This window comes from Colobus angolensis, unplaced genomic scaffold, assembly GCF_000951035.1.
Source record: "Colobus angolensis palliatus isolate OR3802 unplaced genomic scaffold, Cang.pa_1.0 Scaffold312, whole genome shotgun sequence".
NCBI lineage: Eukaryota > Metazoa > Chordata > Mammalia > Primates > Cercopithecidae > Colobus > Colobus angolensis.
This window is the reverse complement of record NW_012116400.1, coordinates 1,481,295-1,499,552: the sequence shown is the minus strand read 5'-3', so window position 1 is coordinate 1,499,552 and position 18,258 is coordinate 1,481,295. Positions and strand designations below refer to the sequence as shown.

At 35.6% G+C, this 18,258-nt stretch overlaps 1 protein-coding gene across 1 annotated transcript in view; it reads left to right on the top strand.

Moving 5' to 3' along the window:
- Positions 1-18,258, top strand: part of DCC (DCC netrin 1 receptor) — a 1,279,089-nt gene that overhangs the window by 1,135,151 nt on the left and 125,680 nt on the right. Inside the window, exons 20-21 of the mRNA XM_011950993.1 lie at positions 2,058-2,252; positions 7,803-7,835. Coding sequence (XP_011806383.1) covers positions 2,058-2,252; positions 7,803-7,835 — 228 coding nt within the window. The remainder of the gene's footprint in view (positions 1-2,057; positions 2,253-7,802; positions 7,836-18,258) is intronic.

Sequence of the window (18,258 nt, the reverse complement as noted above, 5' to 3'; positions counted from 1 at the left end):
CGGGAGGCGGAGCTTGCAGTGAGCTGAGATGCGGCCACTGCGCTCCAGCCCGGGTGACAGAGCGAGACTCTGTCTCAAAAAAAAAAAAAGAAGAGAGTCGGGTACCTGCTAGCAAGGCATATATCATGATCTTAAGTAACACAATTGTGAAATTGATATTCCATTGCATTTCCTGTCTTCTGTTGGTTAGAAACAAGACTTAGGACCCATCTACATACCGACAGAAAGGAATACACAAAGGCATGATATTACTAGAGGATGAGGATAATTGGTGGTCATCAAAGATTGTTCACCACATGTATTAAATCAACATATCCTGTCTTGGGGTCTGTATTTTATTATCTGTACCTATTCTTCAGGTAACTGTTATGATTATGCAGATTTGGGAAATACCGAACCTAGGGGAAAGGTGAAAGTCAATACAAAATAGATGTAAGTTTGCAGCATTTGTCAAAATTTAAGAGAAACAGTCTTCCAGATGTTGGAGATTGTAACATTGCTTAATCCTACATAATCAGAAGGACAGAATATCCAGTGATGCATCCCCAAAACCCAGGCATAATTCTATAAGGCACTATGGGATTAAGTGATGAGTGATACAAAAGAGTACTTGTGTTTTTACTTTATTGAAGTGTGTTATAATGTTTATGGAGAGGAGATTTTGTGATTGAGGAAGGTTTCATAGGCCAGATACAGCTTAAAGTACACCTTAATGGATGAGTAGGATTTGGATGGAGTGAGGAAAGGTGGAATGGTGTGGGAATAAGTGGGAAGGAAGAATAATCATGGTATGGAGAACAGTCTTCCTCTAGCAAGGGTTTGTACTGAGATGTACATAGTGTACATGGCTATTTTCTGAGTCTGAGAACCCTCTGACATAACCCGTAACCACTGCAAAGACCTGTGGGTGAAGATCCCCAGTCCAGCTGGGACAAGAGGGACTGAAAAGAAAAGAATAGGCAAATCAAAGGAAGACACTTGCTCTTAAGAAAATGACTTACAAAGAATGTATTTGATGCATAAATAGCATGAGGGACACTTTTAGCCTATGTTATATAGATAGCATTGAAGAATTGTGGCAGAAATGGATATCAGCACGACATTTGTTTATCAATGACACCTATCATGAGTGCCTTTAAATATTATCTGACAATATAATATAAAAGTTGTTAATTAATGTTTTAAAATTAGAGCTAGGTCACAAATTGGTTAAGTATAGTGTTAGAATATAAATATGTGACAAGAATCCTTTGATTTGCTTGGGTACATATTAGACTGTCATAACTGAGTACACACAACTAGCACTCAAGTAACATATCCCCTAACACAGAAAATAAATAATACTATCTAAACATAGGTTATTAATATCTAAGATAATAACTAGATCATGTGCAGTTATCCAGCAGTACTTATTTATTTGACAAGCTAGGCCGGACTGGGAGAAATAGTATACTGCTAAAGAATCCCATACATAGTGTGGTGGTGAAGAATGTTGCCTAGACCTTTTACCAATCAGCTTGGGTCACCTGCGGCTTCATCATCTGTGAAAGGAAAGCAACACGGCCCCTGGTACCCTCACTAAGTCATTATAGTGATCAAATATGATCATTTATTTATATTACACTTCAAACATGCATGGCATTTTATACCTTCCAATACATTTTTATTGAGCACAAGTCAAAATAAATATCGTTTATTTTCATCATTGGACTACAGGGAAAATTATACAGACTTGTTATCTCTGTTTAACATTTTTCATCATGCTTTCATATTAGAGCAAACTAGTAATCAGGATTTATAGGTAGCAGAAAGCACACATTTTTAAATGTAGCAGATATTTTTATTTCTAACAGCTTATTCTATTTTCTGATTCTGTACATTGCAGCAATTATCTAATCCTTGCATTATGAAAAAAAGACATTACTTACAGAACTGCTATAGTTTACAGACTGTGGACATATAATTATTTTAAATTACATTTGGAAAACATGGGTATTTGGAAGCAGAACTTCAGCATGTAGTACAACAAATTAAGTCACATTTGTCTATTTATGCAGCTTACATCTTGTTTTATACCTTGGACAAGAACATCCCAATTGATGACTGGATTATGGAAACAATCAGTGGTGATCGGCTTACTCATCAAATCATGGATCTCAACCTTGACACTATGTATTACTTTCGAATTCAAGCACGAAACTCGAAAGGAGTAGGGCCACTCTCTGATCCCATCCTCTTTAGGACTCTGAAAGGTTTGAATACTTTCCTATTATGCTTTTCTTTTCCTGTGGGATTGTTATGAAATAGCTTTGCAGTCTGCGTTAGAAATAGCCCTGCGCCATCTGTTGTTGGCAACATGGCTGCAGTGGACATTCAAAATAAATTAAAATGTATCTTTTTATGCTCAAAGCCAACATATCAAAGAAAGATCTGCCATCAGCACATGGCAAACATATTTAACCTGACTTTTTTCATTTAGGGTCCGTCTAGAAGTTTGTATTGATGTCATGTATATTGGTTCTATTCAAAATATAATGAAATGCTTCAGTCATTTTATGTAAGGGGATAAATATTAAAATGTATTGAATTATGTGAATAGCATACTATTGCCAACTTTAGGTATTTCCTTTCAGGTACGATTATCCCTTATATATTAAAGAAAATTTTGATATGGCAAGACAGAAGGTTCCAAAACAAACAAAAAAAATGTATTTATTGTAAAGCCTCAAGGTAGAAACTATAAAAAAAATTGCAATATGATATCTAGAAGAAAGATGTTCATACAGAAAAACACTAAAGCTGAATAGTAGTGATTACATCAAAATATTTCCATATAAGTACTTACTATTTTAGAGTACAATATTATTATTCTGGGGGACAAATAGTCTGAAGAGTCATTTAATAATTGAAAATAATTTAAAACATTCAAATACTTGAAAAAATTTGAATGTTTAATTCATTTAACAATTGAATAATTTGAAATAAGTTTCACAGCTAATATTTGAAATTGTGTATTTAAGGCATGATATATGTTGTTCTAGAGAAGAATAACTTAGCTCTTAAATCTGTGATCACATCATACCTCTACGACTGGCAGAAAACTTAATACATGATAGTAAACTAAAAAATTAGAAACACATGAATGATTGATATCTTCACGGAATTGCTTGACACACTAAAAAAAGAGTCTTAGAATAACTGTATAGCCTATTCTTCAATTCTTCTAGGAAAGGTACCCTAATAAATAAGGGACTTCAGAATTCTGATGAGTGAACTATTCAAAAGCTGGGTTTGGGTGGCAGCTAATCTGAAAGTTTGCCAACAACACAAGCAAGCATTCAGCCAATGCTTGCATGACAGTTCTTAATGACAGAGAAGTTGGGAGGGAGGTAGGATAGAAATGAACTAATCTTTGTCTATCTAAATTTTGAGGACTCATATCTCAATCAGGTTTCACTCCAAATGAGCAATCAAAAGGCAACTGGTTATTCATTTTGTAGCAGCATGAAATGTAACTAGATCGTATTTTGCAAATGTTTCATTTTTATCTATAGATGAGTGCCAAATTAATTTCATACTCATATTGTTTGCCAACTGAGAGATCTGAGGAAAGGTTGAAGACGATGTAAGGCATCCAAATGTGTTAAACAGCAGAGTGATGAGTTATAAGATTTGCAGGCCCACAAGCCGTCCTAGGGATTGTTTAACGAGCTCAGTATTTCATTTGGTACTGTTTATCCTACGTGTCCTAAACACATGTAGAAAATTATTTTCAAAACTAAGAACAAGTTCAGGAATTTATTCTATGACATAATAGTTCAAAGAGCTATTTCTAATACCCTAATTTGATGTTTAATATTGTCTACCCTAAATGTCATGCTCAATAATAGTAATTCTATTTTAAATACATGTTGCTCATATGCTAAAATAAAATTTTGATTATTTAGAATTACTCAGAAATATTGATATTGGTTACTTTTATTAATAATTTTATATATGCATGCATCTTACAAGACACCTACAATGACAAATGTTCTAAGACAAATAAATTACTCATCATAAGAGATTTAAAGCTACAACATAAGTGTTTTAAAGATTTGGTGTAGAGCCAAATCTACACCAAAGATAAAATCATGCTATTGCTCTCTGATTTAAGATTTTCAGTTCCCAAAGCTACACCAAAGAATACTCTGTTCATCGGCATGTAACTTTGTCCTGAAGCTGAGAAAACTCCCAGTATTCTACTGGGTAATGGGCAAGTGTTTCATAGTAACGCTTACCCTAGGCAGGTGTCCACAAACTTCATTCCTTCATATTTACTCTTTGCAGTGATCATTCCTTCATATTTAGCCTTTGCAACGATCGCAGCATTTTCTTCAAGAGGCTAACATTTAGTCTTTTTGGTATTAACAACCAGTCAGAGAAGCACAGGAAACTCAGTCAATAATCACTGTTTAATTAAAAGGACATTTGTAATTAGAAAGGGATTATCTTACTATAAACTTATGTAGGTACACATATATGATGTATCTAATTCTTTCTTTGAAATGTTAATGAAAAGAATCCTGACCTTGATTACTTGACCACATAGGACTCTGCACATACCCACCTTCTTTCCACAAATCCTCCCCAGGGTCCCACTGGGATACGTGCACACCGTCAAACTATTGGAAGACTTATGTCTATCTCTGCCCTATCCTGTGGGTTTTTCCTGCTAACAAAGTACACTTCTCCATGCTGGCCTATCAGATAATAGAGAGTAAGGATGCTCCCAGTGGAGTAGACCACAAAGGATTCTGGTGGAGGGAGGGAGTCACTTCCTACACACAAAAGAGTAGTATTCTGCATGAAAGCCCAATAGAGTACAGTAAATTCTCTGGGCATCCTTAGTCATCATTCTGAAATGTGTCTCTCTCCTATCCAAGAATATAGCACTGAAAGCTTTGGACCAGAAGAGAAAAAAGTTCTAGTTGTCAAATTCTTTTATGACAAAAAAACATGATTTTTCTTGACAAATGATAGAAACATATGATAGGAAAAAATCAAAGCACAAATTTAAGTCATTTTTGTCTCCAATAAAAGGTAGTTATGAGATTCCATATGGTCCCTGTTGGATAATCCTCTTCAGTAGATAACATTTTGAGAAATTCAAAATTTTTCAAGTTCGATTCAGTGCAGGTTTGCTAGTAGAAAAATAAATTCAAAAGATAAGAATGAGAATGGATTTGTTTATCATAACATGTAGTTATTTATCCCTTGCTAAAAATATCTTAGACTGCAGACAATACATGTATATGATTAAAGATAAAGGGCAGACAAAGAATGGAAATGAGATAAGGCTGGTATTCTCATTTTTTTTTGACATAATTCTAAAGAGTTCTCACCTTAATATGAGATGCTGATGAGGATAGTTTCTTAAATGTGTCCCAATGTGGCTGCCAAGCCTACATACTTCCTGGTTATGACCTGGTTGTGACTGCACTTATGACCTTGACATATCCTGTCAAGGATCAGGTCATTGTTGCTGGATACCTGATATAGCACTTCCAACAACATACTGTCCTTTCTCCACAGCTGTGTTAGGATCTCAGTTCAAAATCCTATTAATGTCCATAAGCTACATATAATGCAAATGCCTGTCAGAAGCACCTTTATCAACACTATAAATAAAACACTGTAATAAAATGTATTTGAGAAGCCATTAATTTTCAATGGGAAACAGAAGAGAAACTCTAGATACAATTCAATTGTGGTGATTAAATAAATTAAATGGCTGGTAAACCTTTAAAAATGTTTGTTAAATCTTGACAAGGTACAAGATTTCATAAACCTTATTTAAAACTTTCAGAGAGCACCAAATTCTAACCACTAGCCCATCAGAAAGTGTCAAGATAAAAAATTCTGCAGCTCTGCTATGCAGCATAGTTCCTATAAATAATATAACTGTATTATTTACTTAAAATTTAGTAAGATGACAGATCATACACTGTGTTTATACCACAATAAATAATAATAAAATGGGTAGGAGGAAACTTTGGGAGTTTAGGAGCAAGTCTGTGGCTTTGAAGGTGGTGATGGTTTCATAAGTATATCCTTACTCTCAAACTCATTGAATTGCATACATTAAATATGGGCAGCTTTTTACTTTTCAATTATATCTCAATAACTTTTTAAAATAATACTTATATAATTGTAAAATAATAAACACTGGCTGGGCACGATGGCTCACGCCTGTAATCCCAGCACTTTGGGAAGCTGGGGTGGGTGGATCATGAGGTCAGGAGATTGAGATCATCCTGGCTAACGTGGTGAAACCCCATCTCTACTAAAAATACAAAAAATTAGCCAGGCATGATGGCACATGCCTGTAGTCCCAGCTACTTGGGAAGCGGAGGCAGGATAATCGCTTGAACCTGGGAAGCGGAGGTTACAGTGAGCTGAGATCGGCCACTGCACTCCAGCCTTGGTGACAGAGCAAGATTCCATCTTAAAAATAATAATAATAATAACATAAAAATTATTGTATATATATCATTTTCCAAATAGTAATTCACAATTCAAAATCTACTTATCAAGATATCTTTTCATAGAATATGTCTATATGTTATGTTTAAATGAAAGAAATTATAATTGATTTCTGGTTTAGAAATCTCTCTTAGGATGTAATAGACATAAACCCTGTTCATCTGAAAGGGGCTTTCATTAACAGAATCAATATTTACGTATTTCAATTCTAAACATTCTTATTACGCAATGATTTGTGCTGCTTTATTTAGAAAAGGAAGGATCACCACCTGTAGGGCATTTAAGGTATTTTTCAAATGACGATTGATGTGCTATAATAGCGCCACATCAGATGAGAGACTATATTATCAGGTGCTACCTATAATATTTTCTCTATGTGAGTTTTACTGAGACATGTACAGGAAGCAATCGGCAAGTGTTGTATCCTATCTATCAAGTTTGAATGGAATTAAGTGAGTTAGATATGCCCCAAAGACTCAAAACTCAAAGACGGTCAAGTCTAGGCAAAAATAATTCTATTAGTAATTGATGGAGGGAAGCTTATGAAGGTCGGCCTTGGTCAAAATGTCATATAATTTTCATAAATGTGATAATAATAGAGATTTACCTCTTATTTAGTTTCATTTGATCAGCAGAAAAAAATCATCTTTAAAACAAAATTTAGTGAGTTTTAAATTTAAAATTTTTATATTTTTAAATTTAAACTTCAAAAAGTCATTTTTAAGACCATTACTTGTAAGTCATCCGAAATTGTCAAAAACTCAAGAGCTATCTTCACAAGGGCTAAAGACGTATCAAGATATTTAGATTATATTGTAGCATATTTATGATAGCCAATTATTTTACCCAATCGATGTGAGAATTGGTGAAGTTATTTAAAGAAAAGCCACATACAAGAAAATAGCTTCCTGAACTTTCTTAACTATATATATATATATATATGATAATTACTTAGTAATTGCATACTTGAGTTTTTACTGTTAATTCTAGTTTTAATTAAATTTATGTAATTGTTCTGAGTTTATGTTTAGAGGGATATGAAAAGTAAGATAATTTTAGGATGAATTTGTACAGCAAAAACATTATTTTCAATTTTTTTCTCTGAATACTTATTTAATAGAAATAAACATGCAAGTTTGGGTCCTTATCAATTTTATTTCAATAGGGCACTAACCTTGAAATAAAAACTTGCTAAAAAGAACTGTTGGTTTGATATGTCAGCTTTCTTGCTAGGAACTGTCAAAGTCTAAAAATATTATTTCTTTCTTCCCCCACAGTGGAACACCCTGACAAAATGGCTAATGACCAAGGTATGGTGGCTCAATCTGTCATTTTGTGTTCCTTGAATCAATCCTGTCTGTTAGAAATGTCAGTCATTACTTTATATTTCTCTTTTCACCTGGACCATACACCTGATGAAGCAGACACTGGCGTGATGATTAATCTTGTCAATGAAGTTCTGCTTGGCTGAGGCTGCGGCTCTGATAAGGAAGATGTAAATTTTCTTGAGAGGAAATTGTTTTGTCTCTATTCTGAAGGACCAATTAAAATGTCAAGCTTCTTTGTATGAAATAAATTTTTAGTCTCTGTCTGCACTTCTGAATAATTCACATTAAGTATAATTAAGCTCAGCATAATTTTCAAGCTGCTCTTGCACCCCTTCATGAGCTATGGATTAAAGTTCTGTAGCTCTACAGAGAAAAACCGTAAATTATGTGTGATTTTCCTCTGCAATGAGCTTCTTTTAATATATCAAATCAAAGTTGGATCAACTTTTTTAGGGCATTATCGTTGTTCATTTTGAAGTCAGAAAGCTTTTATTCAGTGAATCAGATGCTCATTTGACTCAGAGCACAGTATTTTCTCCTTTTTCCTTATTTATTTACTAAAAGCTGATTTGTGTAGAGAAACAGGGAAAGTTTTATACAGAGACAAAATGGAGATAAATAAGAGTTATCCATTAACTTATAAGTAGATATGAATTTACTATTACTGTGATTTGTAGGCTGATTGATAAATTAGGATTCTATTATCTTTACACAAAGGACAATTAGTAGAAAGCTGAGGGAGAAAATGAATAGTTTATGAGTTTTATTTTTTTAAGGATGTTATTTTCTTTCCAGAAGAATTAGGAAATACTATAAACTGGTCGTAGTCAGTGCTGTCAGTATTTGTAGATTGAGAGTCTATAGTTCATATAGTTTGTTTCCTTCCTGCTTTGGACATCTACTGTGGGCAGAACTTAACTTGCAAACATCGTGTCTCATAAGGCTCCATGTTGTGAGATTAGGGGAATGCTTTCTTTCAACATGAATACTTTTTAACTTTTGACAAATATTAAGCCTCTGGATGCTGGCTCTCCCTAACAGCAGAAGGCTGCCTGCATGACTAGCATTTTCTCCAATGGTCCTGTGTTTACATTCTTCTCTGGCGACGTATGCTATGCAGCTGCTTAACAGAAGATGGCTAAAGGTTTACATGTGGAATAATTGAAATGAGACTGTGTACAGCAATGCCTACTCAGGGTTAAGATTTTCATTAATCTAGCTGCTCCTGCCTGCTTCCACTGAAAATATTTTCGTACGATTAATATCTTCTAAATAATGTTTGTAAAAAATATTAATGATGAGTAATTATCACGGCATGTATTTACATAGATAAATTAAATGTTAGTCTTGGTCAAATTCAAATCTGGAATAGTTAATAGAAACAGCTTTACTACTGCAGTTATAAAACAATTGAAACAACCTCTCATAACCTTCTTAAATAAATTTGAAGCTTCCACAGACAGATAACTCCTAAGTTTTGAAATTATATTTAAAAATAATAGAGAACAAAATAAAATAACTGAACCAGTTGAAATGTAATTATTACTTTGGGAGGCCGAGGCGAGTTGATCATGAGGTCAGGAGATCAAGACCATCCTGGCTAACACGGTGAAACCCCGTCTCTACTAAAAATACAAAAAATTATCTGGGCGTTGTGGCAGGCACCTGTAGTCCCAGCTACTCGGGAGGCTGAGGCAGGAGAATGGCTTGAACCTGGGAGGCAGAGCTTGCAGTGAGCTGAGATCATGCCACTGCACTCCAACCTGGGACAGAGTGAGACTCTGTCTCAAAAAAAAAAAAAAAAATGTTATTATTAGCCACTTAGTTGACAACATGTCCAAGCTTCTCCATAAATAGCTTTCCACTTCTCTCTGGATACTATTACATTGTTTTTTCTGTTGCTAATTGCTTTTAGTTTTCTAAGGTAACTGTTTTGCTTACTATTTAAACCACCACACATATATTCTGTAAATTGATTATTTGATGAAAGGTAAATGAGTAAATTATTTCCCCGTCCCTATGATCACACATCCTCCATGGATTTTACTTTGAGTCTCCATTACAATAAATCAGTCTAGTTCTTAGGAACAAAAGGACCCCCTAAAGAATTACTGCCAGTGGCTGAGTCCGTTAATATATTGAGTCAGTTGTTCTTTTTCTTCATCTAATATTGCTCAGAAGGATTCTGTCACATATGTAACTTGGAGCCGTATTCAGTCACAGCTGGCATATAGTTAGTTGATCAAGCTGATAGGTTTAAATTTTACATCAAACTCAATTCACTTATAAAATTGAGAGGGACTGATGACATGTAATTTAGTGGTTATAAATAATATCTTTAAATTCTTACAAAGAAAGCATATAAACTTTGCTGCACCCTCAAAGCATGTTTTAGAAACAAAATCAGTCTTCTGAGTTAATGACCATATGCATGAGAAATAACCCAGATTAAAGATCCCTCTAAGGTTGACGAAAATAATAGGAAAAGGCTGATCTTAATTCTCCCATTCCCAGCACACAGCAAATTAGGTGAATACATTTTACCGTGCCCACTGTTGGACCTATTTGCCCCCTTCTCATGGAGAAATGATCCCACGATTACATTTATGACAGGAGCTGAATTTCTGCTGAGAGAAAATTCCCTCAGATCAAAAAAATGTGGCACTGGCGTCAGAATTAACCTTGCAAAGATGAATCCTAAATAAGGAAGCAAGAGGTTGAATTTGACTTATATGAGAGAAAGTGAGACCAGTTTTGATTGTCCTAAAAAAGCATATCTGTTCAGATTCTTGTCACAATTATTATTTTAGAGATTGAAGATCTGTCATGAAGAACATAAATGTGAACACAAAAGTCATTTGAAATGGTTTCGATTTGGAGAAAATATTTTCTTCTGAGCAGTGGTATAGTAGTTTTTTGACAATGATAGGCAATTCACATAGAACTCCTGATTTCTTTATGTAATTGTAAATCGATGAAATCTAGCATTTTTAAAACTTTCTAATCTTGACCTTCTCTATAATTCTCCTTTTTTGCATCACCCTCTTTCTTGCTCCATGTCCTAATTATTTCTGTAGATTCTTCCAGGCACAGGTGGCAAATAAGTTTGGAAGTAAAATAAATTTTAGAGATAAACCAGAGTTTCATTTTTTTTGGAGGGTTGGGTAAGGAAATTGCACAGGCTATGTGAAGTGGGTGCAGAGGTTAGATAGAAAAAAAAGCTATGCTTTAAAAAATTAAATTGTTTTTAATTTTTGGGTGTGTACATAGCAGGTGTATATATTTGTAAGGTACATGAGATGTTTTGATGCAAGTATACAATGTGAAATAAGCACATCATGGAGAATGGGGGGGTATCCATCCCTACAAGCATTTATCTGTTGACTTACAATTCAATTACACTGTTCATTTAAAAATGTACAATTAAGTTATTGACTATAGTTACCCTGTTGTGCTATCAAATAGTACGTCTTACTCATTATTTCTAACTATATTTTTATACCTATTGATCATCTTCACCTCCCCTCTCCCCAGCCCTCTACTACCATTGCCAGCCTCTGGTAACCATCCTTCTACTCTCTCTGTCTATGAATTCAATAATTGTTTTGATTTTTGTTTTCACTTTTGATTTTTTTTCCTTTTTTTCTATATTTTGATTAAAACTCCTTCAATTTGTCTCTGCTGATGTGAGACTATGTAATGGCAAAATGAACCCCTATGCAGCTCTTGCCAGCAGTAACTGTTTTAAAAGTTTTACAGGAGTGACTCATTTAATTCTCATAACAGTACTATGAGAAAGGTACTATTACTGTCTCCATTTCAGCAAGGAAGAAACTGAAGCTCAGAGAGTTATTATTTGTCTACTGAAACACAACTAGTAAGTAGAAAGGCCATAATTCCAGCCCCAGAAACCACATTCCAAAAGTATTTTTTTAAAATATTTTATTTTATTTTTCTTTATTTATTTTTTAATAATAAATAATATTATTTATTTATTATTGGAGAGCACCCAGACTGGAGTGCAATGGCACAATTTTGGCTCGCTGCAACCTCTGCCTCCTGGGTTCAAGCGATTCTCCTGCCTCAGCCTCCTGAGTAACTGGGATTACAAGTATGTGCCACCACGCTTGGCTAATTTTCTTGTATTTTTAGTACAGACAGGATTTCACTGTGTTCACCAGGATGGTCTCAATCTCCTGACCTTGTGATCCGCCTGTCTTGGCCTCTTAAAGTGCTGGGATTCCAGGCATGAGCCACCACGCCCAGCCCTGATTTTAACCATCAACTGCATTACAACAGATATGTTACATATATATAGCCACACATTCATATTTGACATATATTTATAAAGTTGCTTTATCTGAAGTTTTATCTACTGTTATTTTCCCTATATAGATCTTCCTTTTCACATCTCTGAATATTCTAAATAACAAGGCAAATAACTCTCAATCTGAGGTCATCTTGTTAGTGGGGTGGCCACAGTACTGATTATATGATCCTGACACTTCTTTATTTCAGGAAACAGGGATGGTGATAATTCACTGTCTAAGCCAGCTTGGGTTGTCAATACAAAACTCAATATACTGGGTGGGTTAAACAACAGAAACTTATCTTCTCAGAGCTCTGGAGGCTGGAAGTCCCAGATCAAGGTTCAGCGTGGTCAGTTTCTGGTGAGGGTCTTCTTCCTGGCTTGTAGATGACCTTCTTGCTGTGTCTTCCCGTGATGGAGAGTGACCTCTCTGGTGTCTCCTCTTCAAAGAACACTAATCCTATTGGATTGGGGCCCTACTTTATGATTTCATTTAACCTTATGATTTAATTACTTTCATAAAGGCCCTATATTCAAATATAATCATATTGTGGGTTAGAGATCCAATATACACATTTTGGGGGAAGCAATTCAGTCTGTAGCATCCACATTTAAAAAGAAAGCTGTTATTTCATTCCTTCACTAATTTTTCCCTAGTTTTTTCAATAAAGAAGCAGAAGGTAAACATTTTGCTCAGGATCACATAAAGAGCTGTTGGCAGAGTTAGAACTCAAAACTTTTCTTTCTGGTTCCTAGAATGTGCAGTCTTTCTACTGTAAATGATTACTATATTTATTTTAAAAATTTGATTTCCATTCTAAAATCAGCTCAAACCTTTTAGGGTGTGTCACAGAAGCATTTTAGAAAATCTCTTTGTTTTGAGTTTCAATAGAGGTTAGCTGTAACTCTGAAACATGACTGCTTCTCAAAAGTGATTATTAGATCAAATTTTTAAGGTATTTTTTTTGCAACATTATGACCCATTTAATGCCCAAATATTGTTCTTCACTTTGTGATGTCTTTGAATGAAAATTGATGTTCTTAGCATCAGCATAAATCTTTACTCTTTCAGGTGTGTTTCTATGTCTGCCCATTGTAACAACAGAATAGGTGCTGTGGCGATGATACTGTACCTTAAAGTGGGCAGGATTTTCATGAAGTGATTTTCACCATTGCTGAGATGAATTACAAAGAAAGTGCTCACTCTGAGCACTCTCAAGTGTATTTAATTCTCCATAACGTGGCAAAAGGGTGATCTGAAACGCTAGACCTAGGGAAGAGCCCTATGTACGTAGGGCAGTTTACAGATCCAGATGAAGAAAGCCTGCTGTAAACTGCCTGTCCAACAAGGAGGAAGAATTACTCTCCTGTGGATTGTGGTAATGACTGATAATGCTCTAGCTTTTCATTTGGAAGTCATTCAGTGTGTGCTGTAGGAGCACTGGAATGGAATTAGATACCATCAGTTCTAGCACAGTCCTGCCACTGGGACCTCTTTTGTAATGTTGGGCAGGTGACTTAGCATCTCTCAACATCCTCACCTGTAAAATGATGAGTTCAGACTAGATTATCTTTTGGTTTCTTTCAAGATTTAAAATTTTGAAGTTTTAAGGTTGGTATTAGAATTAAAAACTCAGGCATAACATCTTTGCATAGTGAAGCATCTCACATTTATAGTTTTTCCACTATGTGTCAACTACTCTTCGATGCACTGGGCACATGCAATCCTATTTAATTCTTATAGCACTCTTACAGATGTAGAAAAAGAGAGAGGTTAAAACCTGCCCAAACACTCACAGTATGTAAGTGGTGTGAAAGTTGATTATACAAAATGGAGTCATTCATATCATACCCAACTAAAATGGAGTCAGGAGGTTATAAGGAAAAGCACTCAGATCACATACATTTATTCCAGGAACTGTCTTGTGAGACTAAACCCAAAACTGCAAGGACCTGGTCATGATTCTAAGATTCCAAGTCTTACCTAACACCTGCTGACACTCAGCAGCTCCTGGAAGACACTACCAGCACCAATTAACTTACTTTCAAAACAACTTGCATAACCTTCCTCTATTCCCCAATAAAACTCCTGCCTTTCCCTTTATTCTCTAGACTCACCTGCGGCTACCTTGGTTTGTATGTCCTGAATTGCAGTTCATATTCTCAAACATCTTCTTTACTCAGAGATTCAACTCTATATATCTTTATTTTTAGGTTGACAGTGATTAGGCCCAGATACGTACCCAGGCTACCTAACTGGAGAATCTCTGCTCTTGACACTGTATAATTTCTGGAAATACAGACTCATGATCTGTCATCAAGAAAGTTATACCTAAATGGCATCACCATAAGTTCACCTAGTTTAAAGGACTTTGTCTTTCCTCAATAGGGTATTCAGGCAAAGTACTTAACACTGCACCTGCCATTTTACACCTCAGCAGTTTTAATCTCATGAATAAACAGAATGTTAATTGTTTCCAATTTCAGGGAAATAGAGTTTTTGAGGCAGTCTATTCAAGCTTGGAATTTAGTTAATGTAATCCAGACTTTGCAGGGTTTGGATTACAGCAGCCAGGCTGCTATTTGAAAAATGAAAACATTTAGTGCCTTCTGATGGGAGCTGTTGAATTGAAAATTAAAACCTCTTCTTACCCTATTATTGTGCATAGTTTCAACGCAGTTATTATTCGGCTGCTTGCTACACCCACTTGAAAAAGCTATTCTCACCTGGGTTTTTCACAGGTCCAAAATTTTGCAATTCCATAAATTAGGACTGTGGTGAAATAGTAGTAGCAGAAAATGAATAATGTGATTTTAATGGAGTGTTAAGGTGCTTATCATGTTCCCAGCAAGCAGTCAAGTAGCTACCTATATCAACTTCTCAGTAGTTTTCATGTTTTAATAGGTAACTTTGAAGGAACAAAAACATACTCAGTACTCATAGAAATTGACGTGATTCATGGGAAAATTTTAACCTTCTCACACCTGTAAAGTAGACATTTTTGTTTATACACTTCAAATAAAATTCCATAAACAGGTTCTTCTTGTAAGAACCACTGTATTTTGGATGCCATTTCCTTGCTATAGACATTGGCCAAGTACAAGGTCTTCCTGGCTTTATTTTCTGCCCACTTCAATCAGTCCTAGACTCTGCCACCTCAATTTTCTTTCGAAAACACAGATGGGTCACTATTGCTTTGGGGATGAGGTCAGTTCTTTGACATCAAGACCTTGGCTGTCTGACTCTAACATCTCTTTCCTGGACTCATGGCCAACAGATCCCTCCACATATGCCACAGTCACAAATCACTATGGAAAAAGTGCATTTTTTTTCACAGCTACATGCTGTAATGTGTACCATTTTCTCAGCCTTAGCTATGCTTTCTTTCTTTCTCAACTAAGCAAAGTCTTCTTTAAGACTGCCTTCTCAATTTTACTTTTTTTAAGAATCCTTTCTTACCTTTCTGATCTTTTATTCACCTATATTTTCATCACCCCCATCTTATTGTGTTTTCCATTCCTATACTTTGCTATTTATATTCTTAGCTTCTTGACCAGATTTTAAATTCCCCAAGGACAAGAGAACTGGCTAGATTCTTCACATTGTCATCTCCACCTCCCTAACTTAGAATTTATCCTATTTTAGTTGTCTGATAAGTGTCTGCTTAATAGAATCATGACACAAATGTTTGGGAAGCAGCTACAGAGTAATCTGGAAAGATAAGTTTTACCATTCGATGAAAAGTATAGATTGGACAGCTCAAAGTCATAGTGCACATCGCTGTGGATATTGTAGATTTACTGATGTTGGAGGAGACGAGAAGTTACGCATATATTTCCAACAGGGAAAAGTATATTCGATAATCACCTACTAAAATAAAAACTAAATAGAAAAACAAGTTCTCTGTAATTCAGCTGATAGTAGTTACATTTGTAGATGGCTGTGACCTCCTGCATTCTTTTTGTGACCTGCAGTCTTGCTGTCCTTCGTTGTTAGTAGAAAGTTTATAGATTTGAATTTCACCAGCTGCTTGGAATTCTGAGTACAGAAAGGAGAAAATCAAAACTAATGGAAACTTATAAATTTGTTAAAACTGTGGCTATGAAGTGCGAAAAGAACTAGACTCACTTTTGATAACTTGTGGATAACTACGTATTCAGTACTGTGCTGGCACTAGAAGCATTAGAAGAAAATGATCCTGGCAAAGCATTGGAAGGAAGTATAATTCCATGGGTCCATTTTCAAGAAGCTTGCAATATAGTTAGGAGGATATTAACACTTCCAGTCCAGTATGAAATATACAATATGCCAAATCGGATGGTACTGTCTACATGTGTATGCTATGGGATTTCTGATAAGAAATCATTGTGGGCTGAATTAGAAAAGACTTCTTAAAACCTAAGACTGGGCTTTAAATATATGAGTAGAACTTGACTCAATGGAAACTATTACCAGGGGAAAGAGTAGGTGATCCCTTATGTAGAGAAATTCTAGGATGGAAAAGTTAGGAAACCAAGACACTGGGAAAATAGTGAGGACTACAGGATGGGCTCCAGGAACAGTTAGGATGTAATTTGCTCAGGCACAAACATGTCTCATGCCTACCTTTGCAGAGTAGTACACTATGGCAGAGACCTGTGTTGGTGAAGAGGCTTTTGCAATTTCTCTCCACTCTTTAAATGTAGTAGTTATGGAGCTTTCCTACTTTTCAACATATCAAGTAGCTATTGTCTAAGCCGGCCAGTGAAGACCTGCCTGCTCCCTTGTATCCCGAGTCCTGGAAATCCATCCATTCTTGGTTGCTGATATTGATCATTTCCTGCTAGGAGGGGTGTGACTGTGGGATAGGGAGAGAAAAGGATGATGGGATGGGAGTAGGAATGGGGCCTCAGTAGCAGTCATCTTCAAATAATTTTCTTGGCTTTTTTTTTTTTTTTGGCCACTTCTGTTATATGTTTTCTGAGGTGGCACCTTCACTTTTTCCAGTACTCTGCATGGTTACAAAGAAACTATTTTTCATTCCCTGCCAAAGCCTTGTTTTGTTCTGTATGTTCAATTGAGAAAAGAGCCAACGTCTCAAGTCACACACACCTAAACTCTCACCCTTATACCCCAAGACCAACCCTTTGAAGTGCTCTAATTTCTGTCTACCATCCATTTTCCCCATTTCTCCTGTTTTGAGACAGAGTCTCATTCTATCACCTGGGCTGGAGTACAGTGGCATGATCTTGGCTCACTGCAACCTCCGCCTCCTGGGTTTGAGCAATTCTTCTGCCTCAGCCTCCCGAGTAGATGGGATTACAGGTACCTGCCCCACTATGCCCGGCTAAATTTTGTATTTTTAGTAGAGGTGGGGTTTCACCATGTTGGCCAGGTTGGTCTCAAACTCCTGACCTCAGGTGATCTGCCAGCCTCGGCCTACCAAAGTGCGGGGATTATAAGAACGAGCCACTGCTCCCGGCCCCCCATTCCTTCTTTTAGTTATTAATTCACTGATAATGCGAAAATCATCATCATCAGAGTCATACAGTCTCAGCTACTTCAAATGAAACCCCGAATTTATTCATCTTTCTGAGCTACAGTTTTCTCAGCTATAAAATGAGGTTAATAATGTCTACCTCAGAGATGCATAATTAATATTATTGTCATATTTATTGCAACAGTTTATTCTGATCCATTTAGTTCCACACTCACCCAGAATAATCTTTCTAAAATACATATGTAATTAGTCAGTGTTCTGCTGAAAATATCTTCAGTGGATCCCTATCCTGTATAAGATAAATTCTAGACCCTTTTGCAGAGTATTTAGGGAGTTTTATTATTGTACCTCTGCCTTTTTTTCTCTAAGCTCATCCACCTCATGGTTCTCTAACTAATAAATCAAGACAGATCTTGATCTGTCCAGCTCTTTTGGTTCCCTAATTTTTGCCTTTTCAGTTTTTGTCCACTCTCCCTTGTGAAACATCAAGAATGTGAGAATGAGAAGTAGTAGAATTCATAGGAGTAACCAATGTGTTTCTTAAAATATATATGTATATGTCTGTGTATTTACATATTTATAATATATGTTTATAATATATATTTTATGATACATA